The sequence below is a fragment of the Pipra filicauda genome, unplaced genomic scaffold (assembly GCF_003945595.2).
Source record: "Pipra filicauda isolate LSUMZ 115617 unplaced genomic scaffold, ASM394559v2 scaffold291_size933811_pilon, whole genome shotgun sequence".
Taxonomy (NCBI): domain Eukaryota; kingdom Metazoa; phylum Chordata; class Aves; order Passeriformes; family Pipridae; genus Pipra; species Pipra filicauda.
This window is the reverse complement of record NW_024104411.1, coordinates 186,836-214,689: the sequence shown is the minus strand read 5'-3', so window position 1 is coordinate 214,689 and position 27,854 is coordinate 186,836. Positions and strand designations below refer to the sequence as shown.

Below are 27,854 nucleotides of genomic sequence, written 5' to 3'. Positions count from 1 at the left end.
GCCCACTTTGCCCCAGAGCGAAGCTGCTCTGATCCCACAAGGAGGTGATGCTCCTGTGTGGGGCCACGCAGCCCAAAACAGCTTCCAGGGGGTTCAGGTGGTGCAGGGGGGACCCGGCTTTGTGGGGTGGGATGACGGAGAAGGGGAGCAGGGGAAGGATGCGGCCGGGGGCAGCGCGGGGGGAGCCCAGGCGCCGTTGCCAGGCTGGCAGCAGGAAGAGCGTGGCAGCACCGGCACCAGCCGAGTTCTATCGGAGCCCTTATCTGGCAGGGGGATGGGAGCAGCTCTCGAGCGGGCGCTGTGGTTTGGTGTCGAGCACGGGGCTGACGAAGGCTGGGGTGCCTCCGGCTCTAACGCCTGCGGCGGGGTTTGCTGAGCGCCGCGTTTTCGGTTTTAATCTCTTCACCTGCCGCGGTGTGGGGGCAAAGCTGCTGAAGGAAGGCGTGTGGCTTCCTGCTGCACAGCATGGCACGGCACGGCACGGCAAAGGGGCCGCAGGTTCCACCCGGCTCCAGCGAGCACCAGGCCACTGTGCCACCATGTTAGGTAGCCCCTGGCCAGCTGGGCTACACCCGGGCCACCATCGTGGCATTGCCTGGAGGGCACTGGGCATCCCTTGGGGCAGGGATGCACAATTCCCAGTGGGGAGAAGAGGAGGAAAGCTTAAGCTCTGGGGTCTGAGGGTCCAGGTGCACGTCCAGCTCTCCCAAGCACTCAATTTTTGGCACACTGAGGCTGCAGGACCCACGGGGGAGACGGGAGGTGAGCAGGCAGCAAGTGCTGTGCAAATACGCCCCAGTTCCTGCCCAAACCCTGTACAAAGCTCCTGAGCAAGTCAGTGCTCTGGCAAAGGCCATCCCATTTTGGCAGCTCTTGGTGGCTGCATGTCCCCATTTCGGAGGTGCCAAACCATCCATGCAGAGCAGGTGCACCCACAGTCACACTGTGCCCAAAGGGGCTTTCCCAGCACCAGCATCGCTGCGTCGCTGCTGCAGCAGCACCAGCCCCCAGAATCACATATTTAGATCCAGTTAAGGAGTGTTAACACCCTCTCAACCTTTTAATGGTGTTCGGGTGATGGCTGCCCACGGAGACACACTTGCGTGGCTCTGAAGGGGTGGGAGTGGGGAGACAGAGGATGGAGCAGAGCCCACTGTCCACACTGCCACAGTCCACAACCCACAAGGTGAGATTTCTGGGTTGTCTTGTGCAGGGCCAGGAGTTGGACTTAATGATCCCTTGTGGGTCCTTTCCAATTCAGGATATTCTATGATTCCATAAAAGCACAGGGATGATTCCATCTCCCCATAACAAGGGACATTCCGTGATGGAAGCAAAGTCACTCAGGGCTTCCTGGGGGCTGGAGGGGGCCCTGGTCTACCCAAGGCAGCAGGAGGAGGACAGAGACCCTCACTCATGGCATAAAACCCCTGATGAGGGTCTGATCCTGCAGCCCCTGACAGGGCTGACCACAGTCCTGCCACCCCCTGCCCCAAAACATGATTGGTCCCCATCCTGTTCTTGTCTTGGTGGTACCACCAGCCCTGTCCCATTGGGGTCCCACACGGCACCCAGCACCCCCAAACTGCCCACCCTGGGGCATCCCACCAGCAACCTGCTGGCACCAGCTGGGATAGGATGGGACAAAGACACTTAAAGAAAAGTAACAGAAATATATACAGAGAGCATGTGCAGGGATGCCCCAGGGCTGCAGGTGCCTGTCTGTGGGCACTGACAGTGTCCAGCCATGGTGGGACCCCACTGTGGCACTGATCCTGCTCCTGGGGGGCTATAGGTTGGTGATGTACACCTCCAGCCCGTTGGCTGTCGTCCGGGTGGAGGCTCTCCGGGGCTCCCCTGCCCAAATGTCCCCAACGCTCTCGTACAGGTTCTCAGGGACACAGGTCTTCCCCAGCTTGTCCCGTTTCGCTGCCTTCTTCCAGTTAATGTCCACAGCCTCGTAGTCAGGGTCGGGGCCACGGCCCTGAGCAGTCCAGGCTCTGTCATTGATGGATTCATAGCAGGGGTCCAGGGAGCCTTGGGCTGATGGGGTCCAGCACCCAGCTGGGGCACCCTCCTGCTGGCAGGGGGGTGGCCACCCAGAACCCGCCTCCCTTGAGGCCCTTGGGGTCGATGCAGGGACCTGGGATTTCTTCTTGGTGGCTTTGCACACTGTCGAGTACATCTCTTCCAGCTGCAAAAGGAACTTTTTTGGGTGGGGGCTTGGGGGTGATCCCTGCCCACTGCAGGGTATCCCTGTGCCTGTGACCCCCCCAGATTCTCACAGCCCCGCAAGAGGATCCTGGCAGTGGATTAACTGTTGGGGATCCCACTTTTTGCGCACCCCAGGAAGCCTTCTGTGGGGCATAGAGAGCAGCATCGTGGGCATTGCCTGCCCCTTGAGGTTTTGGTTTCATTCTGCCTCCCCAAAAAGCCCCAGTGAAAATGCAGTAGCCTAATTTATACCCTGCTCCAAACACAGGTGCTACAGGGAGGCAGGGAGTTATACGACTTGCTCTGTACCCCATCCCTGATGCCCCCCAGAATCGTACCTTGGCCCGGGGGGCATTGCCTGTGCCATCCCAGCATTGTTGTGCTCCAGAGGGTCCCGCCATGGCCCCATCCTGCACCTCCACAGGCACTGCCTTCTTCACCTTATGGACACAGGCGTAATCGGCCACCCCATGTCCCACCCGCGGGGGGGACACCTGGGTGCCAGCGGGTGTAAGGGACACTGGGGTGTCCTCCCCCCCCACTGCCAGGGACTCATAGACGGTGTCTGCTGCTGGTTTCCTCAGTGGGGTGAAGAGCAGGTTGGAGTAGGTCTGGTCGGGGGCTGGGGAGGCGGCCGGTGGCTCGGGGACAGGAATCCGGGGCAGCTCACGGTGCAGGAGGCCAGAGCTGAGCAGGGACTCAGCTCCGGGGGCTGCAGGACAGGGGAGATCCAGGCTGGCCGGGCGCTGGGCTGCGGGAGAGGAGAGGAGACGAGGGGACATGGGGGAGGCAGCAGCACCAACCCCTGTGCCAGCACCACGCCGGCACCGCAGCATGGGTGTGCATGTCGTGGTGTGCTCCCCAGGCAGCGTGGGGACCGCAGGCACTTGCCAAGGGCCACCAGCCCCTCGGCTCCCCTGGCTCCATGGCCACTCACCGCTGTCTCTGGCCTTCAGCCGGTACAGCTCATGCAGCTTCGTGTCAGACTTGCTGAGTGACCGCAGCTGTGTCTGCCGGAGCAGGGCCTGGGAACACACACTCTCAGCTTCATGTCTGGGAGCTGGGGGCCCCAGAGCTCCCCCCTGGGGCTGATCCTGTCCCCCAACATGTGCTTACCTCATCCACCAGTTTCACCCCATCTGGAGCGACCTTCTTCCTGCCCTTGCTGTGGGGAGAAGTGGAGCTGAGCTTAAGGTGGGTGGCCAAGCCAGGGGTGAGGAGCAGGTGCCCCAGGACCCCAACCTGGCATCCCCCAAACCACATCTCACTGCTCCTTTCCCCAGCCCTGCAGCAGGGTCTGTGCTGGCTGGGGAGGTCTCAGTTGCATCCTACAACTGAGCTGTGCCGGGCACCACTGGCACCACCCATGGCATTGCCACTGGCATCACCCACCCTGCCCATCCTGCGCACAGCTCAGCCCTCTCTGGGTTGCTCCTGTGAGATTTTTGGGTGCAGGAGGTGTCCCTGGGCACTGGGGTACAGGTCACTGGGGTCTGAGGCGAGCAGAGAAGCAGATCCCAGCAGTGCCAGCTCAGGATGGGCACACACAGAGTCTCCACATGTGGCCACCAAATGCCACCAAGGGGCCCCCAGCCCCATCCCAGTGCCAGGAGGGAAAGCAGAGGGGCTGCAGGCAGCACGTACCGTCTGCAGGCAGCACACAGGGCACCCAGGTAGACCAGGCCACCGAGCAGGGCCAGGGCAGCGCCGGTCGGCAGGAGCGGGGTCCCCACCGGCCCCTCGCCACCGGCTGCAGCCATGGGGGATCTGCTTCCAACACCACCGTGGGGCTGAGCTCTGGGGAGAGAGAACATGAGCTGGGGTGCAGCCAGGCACTGCCGGGCTCACCACAGCATGAAATGGTGCTCCATGACTTGAGAGGCCCCTCTGGAGGGGGACATGCACTGGGAGTCCCATTTTCCGGCCAGTGGTTGCCCTCCCCAGGGTGACCAAGATGCCTCCAGTGCCCCACCCAGTGTGGACACCCAGGAGCAGGTGCTCTGCCACATCCCAGGAAAACTTTTGGTTCCTTTTGAAAAAACCAACCCAGCAAACCCAACGAGATTCAAGCTCCCAGGTTGCCACTGAGATGCTGAAAAGAAGATTGCCAGGGGCCCCAGAAAACCTCTGGAGTCACTTAAAAAGTGACAGAGTGCTTTCTGGGGACACCGGGACACCGCCTGGGCTGTGGGATGGAGGTGACACCACTCCCAAGCATAGGGGAGGCCAGACAGGACAGGCAGATGATTCAGCTTCCCAGAAATGGAGAGAGCTTCGGCCTCACAGCCATCTTCCCCTCCTCTCCCTTGTCACACCACGAGACACCCTCTGACTGCAGCAGGTCTCACACAGACCCCACCTCTCCTCCGCCACCACAGTCCCAGGTCTGCAGCTGCTCTCTGCTGTGACAGAGCAGACAACGCCCAACCTTTCCACCACTTCCCTCTGCCTGAAGCCATGCTTTGCCCAAATCCAGCCCTTGTCCCTGCACCTTCCTCAAGGGAAGAGTCCTCTCCTGTAAACGGCAGCAGTGGCAGGGCCAGAGCAAGTGGTGCAGAGGCACAAAGGTGCTGGGAAGCCCGACACAAAGTGCAGATGCTCCCCAGCCTGTCAGGATCATTCCCGGGAGGCTCTTGGTGACCCCTGTCCCACCATCCCCGTCCCTGCTCAGCCGTCAGCGCGCTGCAAACCCAAAGCAAAAGCTGACACAGCTTCACCTGCCCCAGCGTCGACGGCGGCTGCGGCTCCCGGCTCTGCAGAGCTCAGCTCAGTGCACCCTGCGCTCCAAAAAAGGCTGGCCTGTGACCCGCACCCGGGAAACGCCGAAAGGAGGCGGAGGCAGTTCCCAGCCCGGGAGTAAAGCCCGGCTCCAAGAAGCCACGGAAGCCGATCCAGACGGGGCCAGCAGGGTCCCCGGGCAGAGCTGAGCAGGACAGCTTCCACCAGCACGGCTGGGCACCCAGAGATCCTGCGGGGCACACCGAGCGCCTCTTACTCACCCTCTTACATATCACCATCCGGATGACAAAGACCAGATGAGCTCTGATGAGAAGCCATCCTGCCTCATGTGAATCTCAGAAGCTACAGCAGCTCCACAGTGAGCGGGGCAGTCTGTGCCCACTGTCCCCACTGCCCTGACCTCCATGTCACACTGCAGCATCTTTGGAACATCTTTACCCCTATAACTGGCAGGTCTCTGCCCACTCGCAGCACCCTTCTATCCGAGAGCACCCTTTTATCTGAGAACTTCCCATGCCTTTGGAAACTGCCCTGACTGAAGCCTGAACCCTGGAGACCAATTAGTTCAAGGTAGAAAGTGAGACAGAGAGTTTTTAGGGACTAACCAGGCTGGACAGACTGGCTTAGATCAGAGCTGGGAAGGGAAGGCTGTTCCCTCTCCAACGACTTTTTAATTAGACAACACAGCTTTTCTGTCTGAGCATACATTAATTACATGGATTACCTGCAACAGGGCTGTCGTGTTAGACAGAGCCTGGAGCTCCTCGCTGGACTCACTCAGCTCATTAGAGTGATGGGATCACAGGCTGCAGGAGTGGCCGTGCTCAGGGCAGAGCCGAGCAGGCTCTGGGGTTCAGCAGACAAAGTTCTAACGAGGAACAACAGTCGGGAACTGGTGCGATGTCGGAATCGAGGTGGAAGCTTTCAGCATGCTGAGGCAGGCACACATGGGGCAGCTTATCCCACAACGGGGGGATTTTCCATCCCTGAATTTTTAAGACTGAAGAAGGGACAGGCTTCCTGAGTGGAAATGAATACAGAGAAATTCTTCTGACCTACTCAGTTGTGCAGCTGAGTGGTTGCTCCTGGATTTCTGACCAGTGAAACTGTCTATTGCAGGCTCAGCAGTCACTGGGAAAAGCCACTTTGGACAACTCGTTGGGCCTCCCAAAACTACGTATTTGCGAGCAAAACTCAGCGCCCGACTGAAGCCGCTCGGGTAGGACCGAGCAGGTTTGCAAGGCAAAGTCTCAACCAGACCTTCCAAAACCTACACCTGAATTTCCTGCCAATAAAGTTATCGATCTCCCAGTCCTGGGGCTGTTCCCTGGGGCAGGAGACTCAGCAGACGAGGTTTCACAACGTGCTGGCTCCGCAAGCCCAGATGGCTTTGAAGGCAAGGGCGGCCACGGCCGTTGCGTACGTGCGACACACACCCACGGCCCAGGAGGGATAACTCCCCTCCGTGACACCCCAGCACAGGCACCGTGAAGGGCAGATGGTTTGTTAACTCCAGGATGTGGGAGTTTTTTGTGACTCCTACAAAAAGCGCAAGTTCCTCAGCCAGGTTTCATGAAAACAAGATCAACTTCACTGTAAAACTCAGTGCTGCTCCTGATTCTGCCCGACCTCTGATTCATCTCCCCAGATAAAACCACACAGTTTTGAGTGCAGGGTGATGAGCAGAAGGTCTGTGAAGCTACTCAAAGCCTGTTTTTGCAAGAAACCAGGGGGAACATTCTGAGCTGATTTCAATCAGCAACTGTGCACACGGCTGCAGCAAACTCCTCTCAGGTACCCTGGGGAGTTGTGCTGCAAAAAAGGCCCAAGAAGCAGAAGTAGATGGGGTTTTTTCTTTTTAATTATGAAAAATGAAAGCCCTGTTACAGTTAGTCACAACACTGAATCTGCCCTAGACCGTGGGATGCAATTAGTGATTCTTAAGACAATTTCTAAGACGGAGCAGGCACGAGATCTCACCCACTTCACTCATCTCTGCAGCAGGAAGGAGGGATTTCATGGTCAGACATCTCTGGAGGCATTTCATTTAGAAAAGACTAACTATATTTCTAAATGCCAAACCCAAATGTCCCCAAACTTGGATGCACGCTTCCAGCTGCAGTTCTGATGGCTGCTCCATTGCTGGAGTAGCGTTTGAGAAGATACAACTTTAAAACCTCCAGCTAAGTGATCACCCGCCCACACCGCGGGGCTTTTCTCCAGGCTGACACAGTTTCAGCGCGTTTCTTTCTTCCTGCCCTTCCCTGATCGCGGGACACTCACTCACTTGGGCAGAGAAATGCTCTTCTAAGGCAAAAACCTGCTGGAGAGATTTTCTGCAGAGCTGAGCTACAGGAGGACACCAGTGGAGAGCTCGGATCTGCTGTTATGGGAAGGCAGATTCCAAACTACAGGATGTATTGAGGTGATACGTGTCTTTTTGAGAACCACCTGCCTACCACAGTGGTTTTCTTGCCACACATTCTGCAGTTGTGAATAACCTCAGGTTTACAGAGGACAGTGTTTCAGCGACCACACTCTCAAGCCTCCTCACCCACAGCTCAACACAAGCAAAACTCCAGTCCCCCTTTCCACAACACAACTGGAAATTTTCCTATTGAAAAAACCCCCACAACGCCCCACACCTCTGAACTCCACTTGTTCATCCCAAAACCAATCGGCTCCCACTCAGCCTCCAGCCACGACATCCCAGCAGCGCTGACAACCTCCAGCACCTTTTCTTCCCTTAAAGCCCAGCAGCAGAGCACAAAGCACAGAGTGGGACACATCCTCCAGGAGTGAGACACAGCCTCCAGGAGCAGCACACAGCCTGCAGGAGTGGCACACAGCTTCCAGCCCAACTCGCAAGGTTTAACGCAGCTGGTACTTCCCCAGAGCAGAGCAGGAATCCTGCCTGTCCAGTCTAGCCAGCTGCAACAGCACCTCCAACAACGCTGTGACTTCTATATACTCTCATAGGGTCTTAAAGTATTCCCCCCTCCCCATTTAGCTGCAGATTCCCGAGACTGGAAAGCCAACACCACTTACTTTGCAGGAACTCAGAGGACGGTGCAGCACAAGGATCCAGTCATGCTCTCCTCTTTGCCAGCCAGCTTGGAGAATTTAATTTCTTTTATCCCGCCGAGTAAATCCCAATTAGGGGTTCCTGTGCATTTCAAACACGCTGAGCTCTCCCACTCCCAGGCTCTGTGAGGAGCAGCTGGCTGTGAGCACACAGAGAGCACACACACCACAGCTTCCTGGCCTCGGAGGCGGTGGCTTCACCCCAGGGTAGGCTGGGTCTGTGCTCGCAGGCTCCCGGCACACACCAGCACCCTCTGCCGCGCTCCGCTCCCCGCCCGGCCGGTCCGGGTGCTCAGGGGAATACAAGGAATGAATGGGGCGCCCCAGATCATCATTACCTTGCAAATGAGCAATGCCTTACAAGGAGAGAGGGGAAAATAAACACCAACTTTATTCATCGGGGATGTGGATGTGTTGGGTGGGAGGTGGCAGCCACTGGGAGTCTGACAAGGCAGGCTGTGGAAATCCCAAGGAAGGGCACAACGCCACTGAGCTGAGACATGGGGCTAATACACCCAGTTCTAAAAAGATGATGTTAAACAGTCTCAGAGTACAAAACAAACCCAAAAAATTTCTCTGCTCAGCTCCCCAGTCACGGGCCACTTGAGTGAGCACCCATGCTAGGCTTGGCACATCAGCCCTTGTCACCACTCGACGCTCAAGTGTGGGAAACAAACATCATTCGTGAGGGAAGGGCTCTGAGCAGCCATTGTTAAACCCCAGAACTGAGCCCCGTGTGTGGAGAACACAAATTCAGAACAATGAGGATAGTACAGCCAATTCCATTAGGAACTGATGGATGCTGAAGTGCCCAAGGCAGCCCCTGCCAGTTCCACATCCACAGCATGATCCAGGTGCTCTTCAGGAGCAGAGACCCACTCCCACAGGTTTCCTGAAGATCTCGTTTGGTTTTGCTGTCTCGCTGTGTTTTCAGAGGTGTGTCTGCAGCAATGCGAAATCCCTCATGACTTGAACGGCTCTGATCGTATCTTCTCCAGCCTCAGATCTTCTGGTTAGTTTGGCAGCCTGGCCCTGCAAGCAGGCACAGCCCTGCCCAGACTGACAGCTTTACAGGCTTCTTAGGCACAGATAAAAAAATGGGGGTACTAAAGGAGCAAACCTTTTCATGAGAAAAGTGACTCACAGAATAAAAGGAAATCAGTTTCTTAAACTAAGAAAAAACTCTGTCCTTAAGATACTGGCATGAATTGCAATTTTTTTTTTTTTAAAAAGCCTTTACAATGCACAAATCCCACCAGAAACAGTCTGATGAAACCACCATCTCCTCTGGGACAAGGACTGGCTGCCAACAACGCAGAATGTAACAGAGGGGAGAGAACATCCTTCCTGTCCAAAGACTCTCCATGGTGCAGGGAAGGGCACTTGGCTTGCCTGGCCTGCTCCCAGCCCAGCCCCAAGTTCTCCCACTGGAGGGCTGCATGCTGGGCACATACAGATTCTGCTCTTTGTGCTCATCCAGGGCCCAGTCCAACCTGGATCTGGGTCCTGAGGTTTTTTAGTAAAAGGACCTGTGTTCAGTGAGCCACCTTGGACAGAAAAACCCAACTAACGGTGGTAAAAATCACAAGGCTCCCTGTGGAGTTGTTCCTAGGGTTTGGGAATCCCATTACACTGCTGGCTTATTCCCCCAGTGTTGGCACTCTACTTGTGGAACCACACAACCTTCCATGCCAAGCCAAATGAGTTAGGCTACAGCATGTCCTGGGATACCCTTACAGGCAAACTGCTGAAATCTGCTCCTTGAGGCTGCTAGTTCCCACCTCTGAGCTGCCAGTTTTCTGTCTTTTCCTTACAATAAGGCTACAAAGAACTGCTCCCTCAAAAAATGGAGTCCTCAGATAAATCCCATAGTAAAAATGAGAAGGCAGAGAGCAGCTGAAGCACTTTGCCTTTGATGTTTTCTCCCAGCACAAGCCTTTTCTGCTTTGCCAGGCCATGCTCGGGACCCTGCCTGCACCTGTGTTTGTCAGGGGGGCTACAGACAGAAGCCACAGCTGATGGCAGGATGTGGGGCTGTCCAAGCCCCCTCAGCTGCTTTGCAGCCAGCAGTGTTATCACCTGAGCAGTCACAGACTCTGGATAGAGGTGCTACTGCAGGGAAAACTAAAGGAAAAAAGTGTGCAAGAGAGCAGAGAATCATATTTCGTGTAGCCAGTCCTCACCCAGGGCCCAGCTCAGGGAATGCTTTTGGGGCTGGACGGATGTGTACTTCCCCCTCCAGTCCCAGCAGAGCTCAGAAGCATCCAGAAACTGCTCCTTTTCCACCCAGTTTCAGGCTGGGCAGCCTGAGGCCCAGAGGAGCAGGACTGCTCACCCAGGCTCTGAAGCCAGGAGCACTAGAAGGACAATCTCTGCAGTCAAATGCCTTCCTCAGCACCTAGAACTCAGTCATCTTCTTGTGGGTGTCTGCTTTCTTCTGCTCCCGCTGCAGCCTGGCTTCCTGGGCCTGCAGCTGCCCCAGCCGCTTGTGAGCATTTGCCAGCTTCTCCTCCAGCTTGGCTGCAGCAATGCTGTGCCTGAAAGCAAAAAGCACGGTGACAATGTCATCCTGCATAGCAACATCAAAGGCTTGTCCTCATCCCAGGAGAGTTTGCCCTTTCCTGTAGGATTAGCACAAGGGACCCGCTGAAGAACCTCATGCTTAGCACAACTTGGGCTAGAAAATGTCCTCTTGGGATGCTCAACAGCAACGTTGTAGTGGTGGGCACGAGAAAGAAAGGACTCCAACACCTTCCCTCAGAGAGCTCCTCTCTTTCCCACAGCCTGAATTCCAGCCAAAGGACCACAGACACATCTGCCAGTGCCCAACATGGTCCGAAGCACACACTGAACTCTCTCCTCTACTTCCCCTTAGGTCTCATCCACATGTTTCACTTGTTCCTCCCACACCTCATTTCAAGCCCACCCCTTCCCAGAAGCACCAAGAACTCGGTCCCAAAGGGAATGTTTCCTACCGCCCAGTGTTGCGTTCCAGGGCCTGCTGGATTCCCCTGATATCCCTCAGCGTTTGTTCGATCTTCTCCGCGGTCTGGAAGAGGTGGACACTCAGGGCTTTCCTGGTGCTCTTACTGGCATGGTAGATCTCCTTGCTGTTCCTCTGGGGCAGTGCCATCCCTCCAGCCTTGTCCCCAGTGCTCTTCCCACGCAGCTTCTCATTCAAAAAGTCAAACACGTTCCGTGGGGGCTTCCGGCCGCCAGACTGTCCGGAGCTGTTTCCCTTCGCTCGGCATTTCCTTGATTTGCCTGTGTCCAGCTTTCCCTGCTTCTTCTTCTGAAGCACTTCAGCACACTGGTCCAGGGATTTCCCTCGAGGAAGCACCACAGCCTGCACTGGCTCCACTCTGCCCTGAGAATTCTTCCCTAACCCTGAGGAGAGACACCAAGTGATTACAGCAAGTGAGGACATCCCCTCTCTGAGTCACCTCCCACCACAGGATCACGTTGACAAAGTCACAAGCTTAGAACAAGCAAACAGGCTTTTGAGGTACCAAAAGTTGTAACTACTGTCCAAGCAAGGGGAGCAGCAGCAAAGGCCAGGCCTAGAGCCTTTCACAGCAGAAGATTTGTGATTCCAAGCCCGGGGCCATCCGCCAGGCCGGTTTCTGTGAAACCAGGTTCAGCCTCACATTCTCAGCTTCTCCAGCCAAGTTCTACTTAAACTGGTTTGGTTCCTCTGAGAGAACCGGAGACACACAGGGAGCAGGGCCACCCTCCCAGAGCCCCCAAGGCTCGATGCAATTTGGGTGGGGAGCAGCGAGTTCAGCGGGCTTTGAAGTCTGTGTCCAGAGCCAGATGTGTTAACACAGACATCAGAAGCTTTGCAGATCAGCTCCCTTCCACCTACAGGCTCTTGACGCTCACACAGCAGTTCTCACGGCTTTGATCATGAACTTGACCGAGGTTCCAAGTGCCTCCAATGTTTGCCATTACCATACAGGGCTTGGTGCCCCACATGCCTGTACTTCCATGAAATAAGTCATCTCTCTTTCCTCCAACACCTGTGATCTATCACATCGCTTGAGCCTCAGGTGACGGGCCCTTCAGCACAGCAAAATTCTGGCTTCACCCAAAATCTGATTTTTTTCCTTAACAGCCCCAGGACCTCCTCCTCCCCTTACCTTTTCCAAACTCATATCCCATCTGAACAAGCAGTTTGGAGCCAATGCCACGAGTATGGGCTTCCCAGCCGCCAAAAGAGGAGCTGCATGCAGGAGTCCATTCCCCGTTCTCTGGAACTCCTGAATCTATCACTGTGGCACAGGAGAGAAAATCAGTGAAACACAGGAACAAAGCTGCTCTGCAAAACCCTCATGGGGGGCACTCACACAGCATGAAACCCCCTCATGGGGCAGTACAATTCACTTCTCCCATCCTAAAATCACTTGGCCATTCCTCCAGCCCTACTTAGTTCCTACTGAGTTGTCACCTTCCATGAACACTGCACAGGGAGTGACTGAAATGAGAGATCTCAATTTAATGCACATATCACCTCCCAGATCCAGGCACAGTCACCCAGGAGTTTTATGCTTCCTTTCCATCCCTCCAGGATGGTGACACACATCAGAGTAAAATCTAGCACAGCGGCACATATTACTTATCCTGTGCCTCCAGCTCCTGCCTCCTGCCTCTGGTCCGAGGCTCCTCTAAGCCACGGTGTTAATTCTGTGTTATCAGGATCCAGTAACCTCTGCTAGGTTAAATGTTAAGAGCCCTAGGACATGACTCTGTCCCTGTGACACTGCTATGCCTGTGTAACCTCCAAGAAGTCATTTGGAAGGACCCAACACTCAGTTACTGGGATCTCACAGTCCTGGGTCACAAAGCTGCACAGAGACCCCAGGGATGAGGGAATCTCCTGATTCACTTATTAGCTCAACTGAGGCAGCCACATAAGAAACAGGCTCTGAGTTTGGAACTCTGAAACATCACACCCTTGTGGAAGTTCCCATGGAAACCTCCAGCCTTCATTAGCCCAGTGATTTGCATAAAGCAAAGATTTTAGTTGGCAATTGTACCATAACAGCTAATTATTGTTCTCTACCTTTCAGGAACACATAAAGAGATTAACTGCTCTTTCATCAGAGGTGAGACACTCACAGTGAGAGCTCCAGGACAGTCATTCAGTCCCAGAGAAAGGCAGACCAAGATCACAAGAAGCTTTTGCTCATGCCCTCCTCTCTCTCTTACCTTTGGCATAACCAGAATCATCGACACTGTCCTTGTCAGACTCATCAGACTCGGCAGCATCTTCACTTCTCAGTGGGGGAATGACACTGTCCCCTTCCAGCACAGCCTCCTTGAGCAGCAGGGAGTCAAACTTCACAGTGTAGTAGCCACTGTCCACATCTGCAGAAGCAACAGCAAGGACAGGAGCTCCAGTCAGTCCCCAGCACAGAGGGGGCTAAGCCAGACTCAGCTCCGGAGGAACGAACGGGAGCAGGGGAAGGCCCAAGGAACATGTTTTTTAAAATTCTGGGCATAAATTGTGCTTTTCATTTCTGTCTGGGAGGGAGAAGCACCCACTGCAATGAAAAGCCACTTCCACAATGACTGTGTTGATACCTGAAAGTTTATTTCTATAAATGAAGAGAGATGGGCTGTTGAGAAATGGAATTAAAGAGAAGTTAGACTTGCTCCCTTCTGAATTAATAATAGTTAAAAGAAAGATGGAAAGAGGGAATAAGTCCTCCCTCTTCCCAGGACACAGGGAAGCCTGTATGAGCAGCTGCTGGGCAGGGCCAGCTCCTCTGGTTTTTGTTTAAACAAGAGCAGATTATTGCAATTCTCACCTAACATGCATGCAAATCCCTGCAGGACCTGCCTCTTCCCTTTCAGAGCAGTTAATGACTTTGCACTAATCTCCTTTCCACATTCCTGCCCTTTATGTCTCCTTTTCGTCCTACACTCTCTTTCCCAAGTCTGACACCACTCAGACTGGTGTCTCAGCTACATCAAGATTTTCAGTTCAGGGCTGCAGCCACACAGTTTAACATTTTTCTATCGCTAACCACAACAGCCAAGTTTTATATCCAGGTAACCATCAGCCTCCACCCTCCCCCAGAGCTGCAGGGCAGCCCCCTCACCCCCCTCACCAGTGATTTTGGCCGTGTACCATATCCCGTCGCTGTGCTTTGCCAGGCAGGCTGAGCCCACCCCCAGCGAGCTCAGGTCGGGCTCCTGGAAAGGCTGGAGCTCCTCCACAGACACCACCTGGCCATGGGAAAACCTGCAGGGAAGGAGGAACAGGAATCTTTAAATAAAAACCCCTTCCCTCTCTAAAGGAAATGTCCCAGTGATGAACCTCCCCCGGGCACTGGGGAGGTTTGACCACGTGTTGTTGCAATTCCACAAGTTGTTCATGTTTCACTTCAAACATGTCATTTATGCCATGTAACAAAGCAAGCATCCCACCCTGGAGAATTAAACTTCCTTGCTTACACATCCAGTAAAAAAGTTCACGTCCTTGGAGATCCTGAAGAAGATCAGAGACAGGCAGGGCTCCACCCCATCCATCTTCACCATCCCCTCAGGCTTCTCCAGGCCATTCCTGGTGAGGATCCCCAAAAATGGAGCCTCTACAATCTCCCTGTGCAACTGGAATGTGTGCACTAACCACACACTTGGGTGTTTTATTTAAAATACTTATTGCCTATTAATTTACCCACTCAATCATGCAATACCTCTGCAGCTTTCCCATGGGATTTTTCATTTCAACTCTGCATCAGCTAAAAGAAAACAGCCCAACTGATGCCACTGCTCACCACAGCATGTTTTAAAAATGTAAAGGCATAATTTCACTGGGTAAAAAGAGCAACGCAGGGCACTTTAGGAGGAGATTCATCCCTCCCACCCCCCTTTCTTTACCGACAGTTCTCCTTAAATCTGCACTTGTCGTCCAGGAAGAACGGGCAGGGCTTCAGGGACTTGTGGGTCGGGTACAGGTAGAGCACCCTGACCCCTGCACTGCCATCCTCCAGCTCCTCTGTGCCCACAATCATGGCATTGTGGTACTCCAGGGTCCCCCAGGAGCTGTAGTAGGGGGCTTTAACCTTCATCCCACTTAGCTCCTCCTCCTCCTCTCTCTCTGACTCCTCCTCCTCTTCGCTGCACTTGGATTCGTTTTTAGAACCAGTTTCTCCCCCTCTCTCCGAGGAGATCTCGTTGTTATTCCCTGGAGGCTCCTCATCTGCTCCAAGTCCAGCAATGGCTTCCTTAAAAGCTGCGTATTCCTCATCCTGGGCAGAGCTCTCCAGGTTGGGATCCTGCCCCGGGAGACCTGCCGGGGAGGAGGAGGAGGCATCTGTGTCCAGAGCGGACAGGAGTTTGCTCTTTTTCACGGCCACCAGGCTGGACTCGGTCAGTTCTATCAGCTGCTTCAGATCCTCCTGCAGCTGCACCAGGTCCGAGTGCTGCGACGGGTCCTGGCCGGCCCCCAGCGCCAGCTCCACCTGCTCCAGCTGCGCATTGTAGGTCTGGATCGCCGCTTCCAGACTCTCCTCATCCATTATGGGCACAACAAAGGCGCCTTTACCCGCGGGAACTCACAACACATTCAGCGTTTACTTAAGAACTCTCTAGATAACGAGTTCGCAGAAGCGACATCCACACGCCGTCCTGCTCCTTCCCTCGGAATTCACCAGGGCGATGGTCCCACTGGAAACAGGAGACGGAAGCGCCCGACGAGAGGCCGGGCCCGGCCCTGCCTTCCCCCGCCACGGCGCCGCTCCTCCGGCAGCCCGGGCGCTCCCCCGGCTCCCGGGGGCTGCAGCACCGCCCCGGCCGCCGCCGCCGCCCCGGCGGCCCCGCTCCTCCCTCAGCAGCGCCGAGCCCTGCAAGCCGCCGCCATGACACCCGCCATGGCACTCGCCACTTCCGGCTACGGCGCGTCAACTTCCGCCAACGCGTCAGCTCGTCAGAGTTGGGGAGGGTGGTGTCGCTGTGCATTCTGGGAGTTGCAGTCCACCGAGACTTCCAGCACTGGCCCGACAGAGGCGCCGGGACTACAATTCCCAGAGCTCCGCGCGCGGGATGGCGGCGGTCGGCGGTGCTGGGTAGTCGTGAGAGGCGGCGGCGGCGGCGGCTCCGGTGCCGGGTGAGGAGCCTCGGGCTTCGGGTTCTGGGCTCTGAGCCCCGCCCGCCGCGCTCGGGGGTGGCAGCGGCCGCGGCGGGGGCACGACTGGGCTTGGGGCGGACCTGCCGGGCCAGGACCTGGCGCTGGGACCGTGAGGGGGAAATGGCGGTGAGGGCCCGTGTGCGCCTTCACCCCTGTCAGGCTGTGACAGGGAAGGAGGAGAGGGATCTCCTGGATATGGGGGGATCTCCCGGGTCACAGAGGAGCGGACCGGAGGTCGGGCACACCCTGGATCACGTCGGGGACAGCAGGAGCTCCCCCCTCGCACAGCTGGAGGTGAAGGGTCCCGATCCCATCTGTGCGGATCAAGCCCCTCCGCCCTGAGGTGCCCTTACCATGAAACCCCCGATTCCTGCCCTGGAGCGCTTTTATTTCCCTTTAGGTGACGGTGTTTGACTTCAAAGCGATCGCTTAACCACGCACTTGCTCAGAGGCAGCTGCCTCTCGGAGTCTCTGCCTTGAGGTTCCCTTTATCTGTATTTGAACAGGGGAGTTGTTGCAATGGCATGTGAGTCAGCTGGAGCACTTGGTGCCAGTGCTTCCTGCAAAGCCTCTCTGCCTTGTGTGTGCAGATCCAGCAACTGAAAATGCAACAAGTGTGGGCTTCTGCAGGTGCTGGTGTTGCTTTGATTCTCAGCTTTGTGGTTTTTTGCTGGGCAGCTCACGTATCTGGTCTGTGAGATGACAAAGCACTGTTTGATGGGTGCCACTACATAAGGCTGTTGCTGGATAAGGCTGAAATTAAGATAAGAAGAGGAATTATGTGCCTTTAGGATGCTCTGCACTCAGTTCAGCCAATAGAGACCCCACGGTGCTTTTGTAGGGATTGAGAACAAGGAGGGGAGACTGACCTGTGCATTCTTTCTTAAAAATACCTGCTCTGTGTATTTGTATGAAGTTCACTTTGTCTTCTCTGGGTCTTATATTTACTGCAAGGGGTGTTTAAAGTATTCCTCAGCTCCCCTTTGAGCAGACATAGTTGTCAAGTGAGAGCTGAGTTTGCAGCAGGTGCTGGGCACTGTGTGCAGACACAGAGCTTCAGCCCTTTGGAGGATAATCCCTCCCTCGTGTGCATTTGAAAACTTGATCTTGAGCCATTTTCATGGTCTCTCTCGAATCTGTGATTTTTCCTGGGGTTGCCCAAATGTGAGAGTTCCTGATGAAAGAGCAGCGTCATTTATTTGTCCGGGGTTGGGAAGAGCTCACGCTGTGGAATGAGAGGCTTTTGGGAATGACCTCTTTGTTAATGAATTCCTGGCATTTTTTTGCAGGAGCAGGATGTATACGCTGCTGTCAGGGCTCTATAAATACATGTTCCAGAGGGACGAGTACTGTGTCCTGATCCTGGGTTTGGACAATGCTGGTAAAACTGTAAGTGCTGTTTATCACCCTGTGGAGGGCACACACAATCCTAAACAGCCTCCAGAGATAAATCTTCCATCACAGATCAATCTTTCTTCAGCTGTATCATGAGTTATTTTAGTGCTGTCACACCGAACAATCAACTTTCCCCCAGTACTTAAATTTAGCACAGGCTTTCAGGGATGTGGCTGAGGCTTTGGTAATCCCATAATCACCTATGATCCCTTCTTTCCTTGCTAAAATATGGAGCAAGGAGAGTGGTTTGTCCAGAATTAGATAGGACAGTATCTGCTCTAGCAGGATTCTGCAGAAATTAAAAGGCAGGTTTGAGGTAGGATTGTCTCAGCAAGTAAAATATTTGGCAGTAAATACTTTGTCTCATTCCTTTTCAGACCTTCCTTGAACAAACTAAAACCCGATTTAACAAGAACTACAAAGGAATGAGTTTGTCCAAAATCACAACCACTGTAGGCTTAAACAGTAAGTAAATCCATCTGGAATTTTTTCAGCTTTCCTGCACAGTTGGACAACAGCTGATTCTTGTTTGAAATATTTAAGAACTGACAAGGGCAGAATAGTTCCTGGAAGCAGAGACTGTACCTCCCAACTACCCAAGTCTTTTTGTAGAGAATAAAATAGGCTTTCTTAGCTTAGGAGTGTAAAAACCCCATGAATCCCGTTTCAGTGCTATGCTCAAGCTAAATTTTACTGGAGTTCATTCTTTGGTCCAATTCTGATATTATTTATATGGTATGACTTTATATTTGTGGTCACTGTGCAGGTTTTGTTCTGTTGTTGCAAATAACCACTTCCTGTGATTTGTTCCCCTACAAACCTATCCTGCCTCAGATTTCTCAGTGGCGTTTGCAGGTGTTTGTGCTTTACAACACCTCCAGTTTTCACTGGATTGTCTTTCCTTCTTTCCCTCTAGTTGGTACTATTGATGTTGGCAAAACTCGGCTGATGTTCTGGGATCTTGGCGGGCAGGAGGAACTGCAGTCACTTTGGGACAAGGTTAGAGATGTGGGTTTATTTTATTTTAATTTATTTTATTTATGCAACTTACCCAGAGAAGCTGTGGCTGCCCCATCCCTGGAAGTGTTCAAGGTCAGGTTGGAAAGGGTTGGGAGCAACCTGGTCTAGTGGAAGGTGTCCTTGCCCCTGGCAGAGGTTGGAACTGGATGAGTTTTAATGTCCCTTCCAACCCAAACCATTCTGTGTTTTGTTTTAGACGTGGTTTTGTCTGTTTTAGAACTGAACCAGTACTATCATTTGGTAATCACACAGACTTATTTGTAACCCCAGTATTTAGCATCAACACTTTTTCAGAGATTCAACTATATCTGTGCAAGATGAGCCAAGATAATACTTAATACTTGCATTATTGTTTACAGACAGCAATTACCAACCCATATCTGGGGCTTGTGCCATAGAGATAAGCTTTGGGGGGACACAGGTGAGCTTTCTCACCTGGTATATTGAGCAAACAGAACGGGCAGCACATTCTGTTTGCCTCCATTCTCTCCCAGAGACACACCATGGAAACAGCCAGCTCTAACTGGCAGATCTCTTCTGTGTGTACCAAAATTTTACCAAATTAAAATAAAATCAGGAAGAGGAACAAACGGTCGCAGTGGATCGACACCAAGCCCTGTGTTCTCCTTGCAGTACTACGCTGAATCTCACGGCGTGATCTACGTTATTGACTCCACGGATGAGGAGAGGCTCTCAGAGTCTAAAAGAGCTTTTGGTGAGTACAGTGTGAAGAAAATTGACCCAAAAGGTTGTATCAAATGAAACTGTAATGCAAGAAGGAGCCTCTGGCTTCATCCCTCTGTCCAGATAGTCTGTGCCATGCGTCTGTACAACTTCAGAACTGGCTAAGCCTCTGGTTTTATTTCTGTGCTTTGTAGAGAAGATGATTACCAGCGAAGCTCTGGAAGGGGTTCCCATTCTGGTGTTGGCCAACAAGCAGGATGTAGAGGTAAGATTCTTGCAGATTTTCATAAATGAGCAAATAAGCCTTGGAAAGGTGAGCTCTGCATTCACGTTAAATTTGTGCTGCATTCCTGGGCTGATCCTATGGGATTTTGCTGCCATGGGAAATACTTGCTTTGAATTTAGTTGTTTGTTTTTTTTTTCCAGTGACACAAATGAGCTTCCTACAGGCACATAGTTCTGAACTCTTTATGTAAACAGAACAAACTGCATAGCTATGGTTGGTCTTTCTCATACCGTGACTGGGTATATTGATACTGTTTTTTTCCTGTTTATTCAGAAAAAAAAAAAAAGTGTTTAGTGCACTTTGTTTATGCTGCTCTTTTAAAACCCAGGAACAGCACAACAAATGTATGTGAGGCATTATCATCCTTCTCCCACAACTTGATAAGATCTGTTCAATGAAACATTTGTTTGTCCTAAGGCATTCCATCTATGTCAGCAGGGAATGACGAGGAATGCTCTTTTCTGGTAACATAATTTAAATTCTTTCCAGCATATCCAAAACTGCAAAGGTCTTGGTTTGGATTTGCAATATGATTTAAATTATTTCCAGCACATCCGAACTGCAAAGGTCATGGTTTGGATTTGCCAGGTTTGTGGGCGGTACAGTGTTTAGGTGACCCATCCAGGGCCATCCTCCTCTCCTCTGGAATGGAAAAAAGGGAAGTGTGCCTAAAGTGGTCATGGTGTTTTCCGTGTGTTCCTCCTGCTTCCCCCTGCGGTGTACCTGGAATTCCATGACTGCAGCTCCAGTGATTCATCTCTAGATGGAGCCAGAGGCTTCCAATAGGATTTGGAGCACCAGCCCTGGCAGTTGGGATCAGTGTCTGTTCCAGAGTATGCAAATACTTCTCACCTTCTTCTCCTGGACTTTACACTTGTCCAAGTGATTGCACTTGTGGGAAGTACTTGAGACTTCCACAGAAATCACTTTGGCTTTACAGGAGGATTTGGTTACACTTCACATGTACAACACAACAGGTTGAGTTTTGGATGATCATGAGATTGTCTGAGGGAATATCTAGTCGTGGAATTAAGAGAAATGTAGTTCCATGTAAAACACAGCATGAGATTGAGACAGAACTCCTGATTTGTGGTCCTGACTTCGCTGTGGTCTCTGGGATGTGGGAGAATAGTCTTTTCTGTGTGGAAACCAGAATATTAACTTTCATATTTCCATGCAACACTAGAGCTGTGCTGCAGGGAGCAGCCTGCACTCTTGCCTTTAGAGCTGGAAAGCTGTCCCCGTTTTCCTTGTGGCTGTATATGCATGTTTTCTCATGGGCACACTGCAGACCCTGGCTGTTCTGGCACTCTAGTCAGACTAAAGACAAATAACTGAACAAGTGGACTTCTTTAAATGACTAGAAAGAGGTATTTGGAGCAGGCTCTCAAGATAAAAACTAATTGACTTCCTGCCCCTTCTGGAGGGTCCAAGGCCAGCCCACTGACTTAGTGCCTTTATGCAGTCGTAGAACTGCAACAAGAGATTAGCAAAGCTAAACCCAATGGGGCTTTCCCTGTTTGTAACAAATACCTAAACTGGATGTTTTGAGGTTCACTCCTGCAGTCTGATCTTGGATATGCACACAGCAGAGACATCAATGCTGTTAGCAAATCATTGAGGGGATATAGCTTATTTTTCAGTAGCTATTCAGATTCACTTAAGCAAGGGTTAGAAAACTTGGTGGCCTGGTTCTCTTCTTCCAGTATAGCAGAATGGAAGACCTCTGGAATAAAACTGAACATTAAGGGATTATCATTGATAGAGATTTTTCTGCTCTGGATCTCCAGACATGTAACTGTAGTAGGGAATTCTCACCAGCATTCCTCTATCCTGAACCACGATAAGGGAAGATGAGTGGTCTGTTAATCTTGCTGGGATTTGCAGGTGAATGATAGTTCTGGATGATGACTTATAGAGAGGCCAGCAAATACATCAGAAGTAGAACATCTGACATACTTGGGGTTTTTTGTGAAGTTTACATACCTCCCAGTAAGATAACAAAAGTTCTGACTCAATACTTGAATTTGCATGAGGTGTAAGAATTCTGCTGTGAACAGGCACCACTACCCCAAGGTTCATTGTGTCCTCTCAGCACTGCCAGACACAAGTGGTATTTGGTCATATCAGGGGATGAAATACATTCACAGACTGCAAAATACCAATTCAGACTCTTTATGGAATAGGCTGTTCACATTCCTGTTGTTTCTCTTTTAGTTCCATTCTGGTGATTGATTACTCTTGAGATGTCTGAAGAGGCTGCACTTGAGGTTTTATCCTGTAAGGTTTTATCCTGACAGGAGACCAAGCAGCAGCATTGTCTTTGGTGAACGGATAGACTCTATCCTTTTTTGCTTAAAACTTGCCTTGCTGCTTGATAGATTTTTAGGTGAGCAATTGATGAGTCTTAATTTGGGTAATGCTGTTCCAAACCCAGTTGATAAAAAGAATTTGCTTTAGTCCTGGCTGTATTATACCTTGAGGGGCCTTCATGAAAAGATGTTTTACGGCGTTATTTTGGGGAAGTTGAGATGGAAATATGGTTTGTCATGTGTTGTGTGAGGTTCCTCCAAACCAGCTCCTGAAAGGTCACTGTGGATTGTGTTATTGTAATGGGCACTGTTGATGTGGTCACAGGTCAAGCTTTTGAGTTATGTGGTTTCAGCTGAGAAACAAAACACATCTGTAAATAAATATTTTGTAATGTGTCTGGGGAGGTCTCTCTTGGGAGACAAGGGGAACTTGGAAGCCACAGCTGACATTTTCCCCTGAGCCTGAGAAGCTCAGGTGCCCCTTGCTGGAGTGACAGATAATCTGCCTCATCCTCTGCTGTAAGATGAGATTCCAGTTTGTGGCTTCCCCTCAAAGACTAAAACAAGGCTTGTCCACATTGGTGTTGTCCCTCTGCTGTGCTGCTCTACTGCATCTAGAGGGGAAAAAGTTATTCCACAGCACAGGAGTGGTGTTGTGATGCAGTGGCACCCTGCTGCAACAATGTGAAAGGTGCAAAGTCTCCTCAGGAGCAAAACTCTGATGCAAGTTTCCATGGAGAGAGCCATGGCTGGACAGTTCTGTGGGAAGTGGGGCAGGCCATGGTTACACCAGAGGGTGGGAAAGGGAAGTGATGACAGTGGATTATACTGGGAGGAAAAAATGGCTATAATTGTAAGCTGCACTGGGAAAAGCGGACTCTCAAAGGATGGGTGAGCTGAAGGATGTGGGTTCTCTGTGCTCCTGGGTGTGTGCAGCTGTGCTGGTCTGCCAGCTGGTTTGGGGATGTTCGTTGCCTGATTGCTTTGCCCGTGCAAGTAGAAATCAAGGACAGTCTGACTACTGTCTATTGTTATTTCCTACCTTGAACACTTTCATATTTATTTTAGAAATATTTTAAAATGTGTGATCATTCAGAAAAGGGGAAGTTGTTATACAATGATATTAAACTTAAAGCTTAAACTATATTTCAAAAAAACATTTGCTCAATTTCAGCTGCCTTGAGAGTTAGTCTTCCTGCTGCTAAGTTCTCATTGACAGAAAAGAAACAAAGATATAAAAAATAGTTCAAATTACTGACATGCAGCTCTTCCACCTTCCCATTTGTTGGGTAATTGATTTGTCCAGAGCTGTGGCTTAAACCAGGAGGCACTTGGACCTGCCTTTCTTACTGGGCAGTGAATGCCATACCAGACTAAAGCAGCATGTTTTACAAACCCATAGAGAATGGTTGGTTGGTTGTTGTCTCTTGCCCATCTTCCAGACCTGCTGGTATGAATTCCCACTCCCAAGTCCAGTCTGACTCCCTCTAAAGTCAATATTTGGGTTTTTTTAAAATTAGCTATTTTTCCTGTGAGTGACAGTTCATTCATATGAACTGAGCCTTTTTCACTTGACAGAAATCCTGAACTAAATTGTTAGGAATTTGGTGCAGTGATGTCAGTAACATTTTTGGATATGGTTTCCAGGTCATTCATTGAAAGGGCAAGTTTGAAATGCAGCTTGAGGTCATAAGAAAGTACAGTCATCAAAAGTTGCACAACCGATGGAGTCGAGGACAGTGGATGAACTGGGTGTAGTTAAACTCCTCTCAAGGCATTTCTTAAGAACCCTTCTTATTATAAGCAATGAAACCTGCTTACTTGTTGAATGGTTATCTCCATGGAAGTTTCTTGTATTTAATTTCTCCAGAACCAGTGATTTGCAAAATAAATGGCTGGTATCATTAATTTCCGTATTTCTGTTCTCTCAGGGCTCACATCTGCTTGGCCGATCCTCAGGACCCACAAGGGTCCAATTTGGCATTTGTGTAAATTTGTAAACTTGTCCAAAGCGTGTATTTGGGCCTCATGGATGGGTCAAAGCACATATTTGAGCCATGTTGAAGGTACAGAATGTCCTTGCAGAGAGAGGAGGAAAGGTGGGCTCGTGGCCAGCTGAAGTGCTTAAATGGCTCATCCAGGACTTCTGAGGAAAAAGCAAGCACTGAGATCAGGGAAGGATCTAGAGGCTGGTGATTTCTCTTGTAGCTGCTTTGTGTGCTCAGGGAGGTGCAGGTCCAGACTTCACTAGGGCAGGTTTGCTTTTGTTGTGTTTGTAGCTCTAAGAATCAGATTTTTGTGGTAACACTGCGATTTGTGTCAGTAATGCACTTGTTTATCAGGGGGTTTATGATTTGTGTTGTAAAGCCACTTCCCAGCAGCCTTCTGGCAGCCTCACAGAAGTTCAAGACCTGCAGAGGGTCAAGAGCACAGTGATATCAGGCATCAGAAAACATGCTGCATTCAGTGGTGCCAGCGTTCCTCTGAATGCAGACAGACAGGTGCAGGGCGGCTGTGCCTGTAGTGGCAAGGAATGTGCTGAGAACTTGAAAAAAATCACATCCAAGCCATTTTGTGAGAGTGCCCAGGCTGCTGGCAAAGATGGGCAGGGCTTGCAGCAGGTCCAGTGTTTCAAAAGCCTTTGTAAATAGTAAATCTCTTGTAGTGTCCTGGTGGACAGAAGCTGTGTGTGATGATGGGGTGGGTTGGAAGGAGTATCCTGAGGGAGTGCAGGTTGTGCTTATTTTCAGGACTCTGTTTGCTTAGAAGTGCACAAATGTGTGTGTGTACTGTCTGCAAACAGCATTCTCTTTAGTGAAAAAAGGAATATGTTAATTTTTTTGGAATGTAAAGAGGTGAATTTGCTGTGTTGGTGGGTGAGGGGGTTTAACCTCCCAGCATTGCCATCCTGACCAAAGCAGGACTGCAGACACGGTAGGATTTGTTGTGGAAGAAGGTTGCCATCTCTTGCAGCACAGAAAGCAAGCTCTTCTTTGGTTCCCTTTGCAGACTTGTCTGTCAATACCTGACATCAAGACAGCATTTAGTGACTGCATTAACAAAATTGGGAAGAGAGACTGCCTGACTCAAGCCTGCTCAGCCTTGACTGGGTGAGTATGAGAATGGATGGAGTTTTGGTTGACTGAGCAGCTGTGGGGTGTCACACACAGAGCAGCATTATGGGATTTACTAACCCCTGAAAGGAGCTGGGCTTCCTCCCAGCACTGACTTGTGTGTGAACCCTGGACATGCACCAGGTCAGTAACTTCATCAATAAATCCTGCCTATGAAACCGCATGGAAATGTACTGCTGGCTGAGAGCAACGGGACTTCTCCACACACAATAATCCTTGCAGATGCTGGCTTGCTGCAGCTCCTGGCTTTTAAGTTAAGGAGTCAGTTGAAAATGCAGCTGTTGATGCCACTGCCAGAGAAATGGGGGGTGCTCTGCTGCTGCTGCCATAATTACGCTCTTGCTTTCATGTTCTTTGGTGTGCTGATGAGCTTTGTGATGTGGGTAATGTAACAGTCTCCAAGAGAGTTCTTACAAAGGGACGCCCGTTGGTTTAAAATTTGATGAGTAAAACAGACCAAAGTCTGGCTGTACACAGCTGCACGCCACGACCTTGACCAACCCACTGGATTCCTGACATCTCAGCGTCACTACTGCTCCTCGAATCTTGCAATACTTTGGTTACACTTTCAGTTCTTTGAGTGAAAAGTGCTATTTGTTGCAAGTTGAAAGTTCTGTTCCAGATGGCAGAAACACTCCTGGCTGAATTTCTGCCTGTGCTAAATCCAGAGCTTTGAGATTTCTTCTAAATCTAGCAAGAAATCTGTGTTATCATACAAGCAACTGCAAAAAAAAACCCTCTTAAAAAACCTTAAACCATGAAAAAAATCTATTGTCTGCATTGCTACAAAAAACACGTGCCATTAAGCAGATGAGTGACCAGAAGAAAAATGGTTAAACATTAACTGGAAGAGAAGTATTAGGTGAAAAGCAACCTTTTAAAACGCTTCAAGTTTTGGTCTGTGTGGAATTTCTTTTCAAAATTCCAGTTTGAGCTTGCACTAAAACAATAAATAACTTGTGGAAGTCCTGGCTGGGGAGCTGTGCAGACCAGCGAGGTGGTGACTTGCTTGGCAGCCCCAGCACAGACAGTTAACAGAAAGATGGAACCACGATTGGAAGGTCTGATGCAACTGATGTGAGGTTTGTGGCAAAATAACCTCAAACCAGCTGTCAGGTTTGTTTGATGCTTGTTCGTCCCAAGGTTTCCACAGAGTCGGTGACTAAATTGGATGTAGACATGTACAGACACCAGAAAAATAAAGGATGGAGTTTATATGCAAAGGATGGAGTTAGAAGAAATCAGATCCCTATTGTGTGCCTGTATGAGAAATAACACAGTAATGGCAATAAATAACTGCAGGGCAGAGCCCTTCCCTTTCTCTTGTAAGGGCTCAGGGCCTGCCTGAACCATGTTTCTGTTCTTGTTTGCTACTTGTTGATGATTTATTTTAAAACCTTATCTGCTTATCTTACTTCCTTAGCAAAGGGGTGAACGAAGGAATCGAATGGATGGTGAAGTGCGTGGTGAGGAATATCCACCGGCCCCCAAGAAAGAAGGACATCACGTAAGGAATTCCAAGTCAGCCAAGGAGCAGACAGTCTTTTTCCACACAGTTTTGTGTTCCCTTTAAAGAAGGTGATCCACTGGATTCCTATTACGCCTGATTCTTCCCTAAGTTTGGAGACAAATATTCTCTTTCTGTGTCTAAAAAACTTGAGCCAAGGATTCCAACTGGGTGGGGGGTGGGAATCTCTTACATTAAGTGTTAAGTCTTTGGCTTGAGAGCATCCTATGTAGCAACCTACACATTGTTGCAGATGCAAAGGACTTAATTTTCTACTGTTTTACTTTGTGATTCCTGATTTGTTAGTCTAACAGGCTGGAGGCCAGTGACATGAAGGAACTCCTGAAGGAACTGTGTAGGTGAATGTGGGAGGGGAGGAGCAGCCTGAGGAATGGCTGTCCCTCCTAACTGAGAAGATCCCTTGCTGCTCCAGCCCCGTGGAGTCTGCAGGGTGTCACTGGCCCTGTTATGCTGCTGTTTGTGTAGTGGGGAGAAACAGTGTTGATTAGAACTTGATTTTCAGTCGGCATGAGGACTTGTAACTTTGACCTGTGGTAAATTCAGACATGGAAGCCAGCAACTGCACAATGGTCATAGGATCATGGAATTGTTAAGGTTGGAAAAGACCTCGAAGACCATCAAATCCAACTGCATGGTTGTACGCTGGTTGAAATGGGTATTCCTACCAGGACATGGACTCCAAAAGCACTACCCTGCTCTGACTGCCAATCTCTTTGTTCATTCTCTTTAATCCTAAGAGTAATTGGGATCTTCTGTAACTGGAATGAATCGAGGCCCTCTCTGTGATCCTTCTTGGCCAAAAGCAGAACCTCTAGGCAGGGAGAAATCAGTATGCAATAAAGCTTCCTACTTCTTTGAACTTCTCTGGCTGAAACAAGTGATGTTTGGGAATAGCAGAACTTAGCCCTCTAGTTTTTTGAAATGTAAGAAAGAACAGACAGGCAGCACTCAAAGTCAAACAGTGCTCAGTTCTTACCTCACCTACTCAGCTAGATCTGCTGATGTATCACTAACATTTTCCTGAGTATCTCATTTTACATGAATTCGATGGTGGTTTGGCAGTGGGTTTGTCAGTTGTGACCTGGTTTAGTTATTCCTGGTGCTGTTTGCTCACAAAATGAAGGGGCCATTAATCAAGGTGTACTTGAGCATGTCAGCAGTATTTGTTTAAAGTCTGTGGGTTGGTGTGTGTCAAAGAACTTTCTGCTGGGTTTTTCGCGTGCAACTCACTGCAGATTTTTTTTGGAGAGATAACATTCATTCACTCACATTTAGGTCAAAGGAGCAGCTGGGCTGTGTCGTTAAACACATGAAGTCAGTGGAA

At 50.8% G+C, this 27,854-nt stretch overlaps 3 protein-coding genes across 4 annotated transcripts; 1 reads left to right on the top strand and 2 right to left on the bottom strand.

Moving 5' to 3' along the window:
• Nucleotides 1-1,593: 1,593 nt before the first annotated feature.
• On the bottom strand, nt 1,594-3,974 carry LIME1 (Lck interacting transmembrane adaptor 1). The gene is made up of 5 exons (XM_027710474.2): nt 3,859-3,974; nt 3,331-3,379; nt 3,152-3,239; nt 2,553-2,965; nt 1,594-2,194 (listed from the first exon to the last, which is right to left on the bottom strand). Exons 1-5 carry the CDS (start codon nt 3,972-3,974, stop codon nt 1,790-1,792), a joined length of 1,071 nt encoding a protein of 356 aa, XP_027566275.1. The 3' UTR covers nt 1,594-1,789.
• Nucleotides 3,975-8,405: 4,431 nt separating this feature from the next.
• On the bottom strand, nt 8,406-15,894 carry ZGPAT (zinc finger CCCH-type and G-patch domain containing). Its single transcript, XM_027710472.2, has 6 exons — nt 14,923-15,894; nt 14,151-14,284; nt 13,246-13,404; nt 12,177-12,308; nt 11,013-11,424; nt 8,406-10,574 (listed from the first exon to the last, which is right to left on the bottom strand). Exons 1-6 carry the CDS (start codon nt 15,561-15,563, stop codon nt 10,436-10,438), a joined length of 1,617 nt encoding a protein of 538 aa, XP_027566273.1. The 5' UTR covers nt 15,564-15,894; the 3' UTR covers nt 8,406-10,435.
• Nucleotides 15,895-16,085: 191 nt separating this feature from the next.
• ARFRP1 (ADP ribosylation factor related protein 1) lies at nt 16,086-27,389 on the top strand. Of its 2 annotated transcripts, none has more exons than XM_027710674.2 (8): nt 16,086-16,150; nt 17,461-17,560; nt 17,944-18,031; nt 18,483-18,565; nt 19,220-19,301; nt 19,465-19,535; nt 24,878-24,978; nt 26,426-27,389. In XM_027710674.2, the coding sequence occupies exons 2-8, from the start codon at nt 17,468-17,470 to the stop codon at nt 26,511-26,513; spliced, it is 606 nt and encodes a 201-aa protein (XP_027566475.1). In that variant the 5' UTR covers nt 16,086-16,150; nt 17,461-17,467; the 3' UTR covers nt 26,514-27,389. The 2 variants fall into 2 exon arrangements, with proteins under 2 accessions (XP_027566475.1, XP_039238902.1); XM_039382968.1 differs by lacking the exon at nt 16,086-16,150 and adding an exon at nt 16,278-16,297.
• The last annotated feature ends 465 nt before the right edge of the window (nt 27,390-27,854 follow it).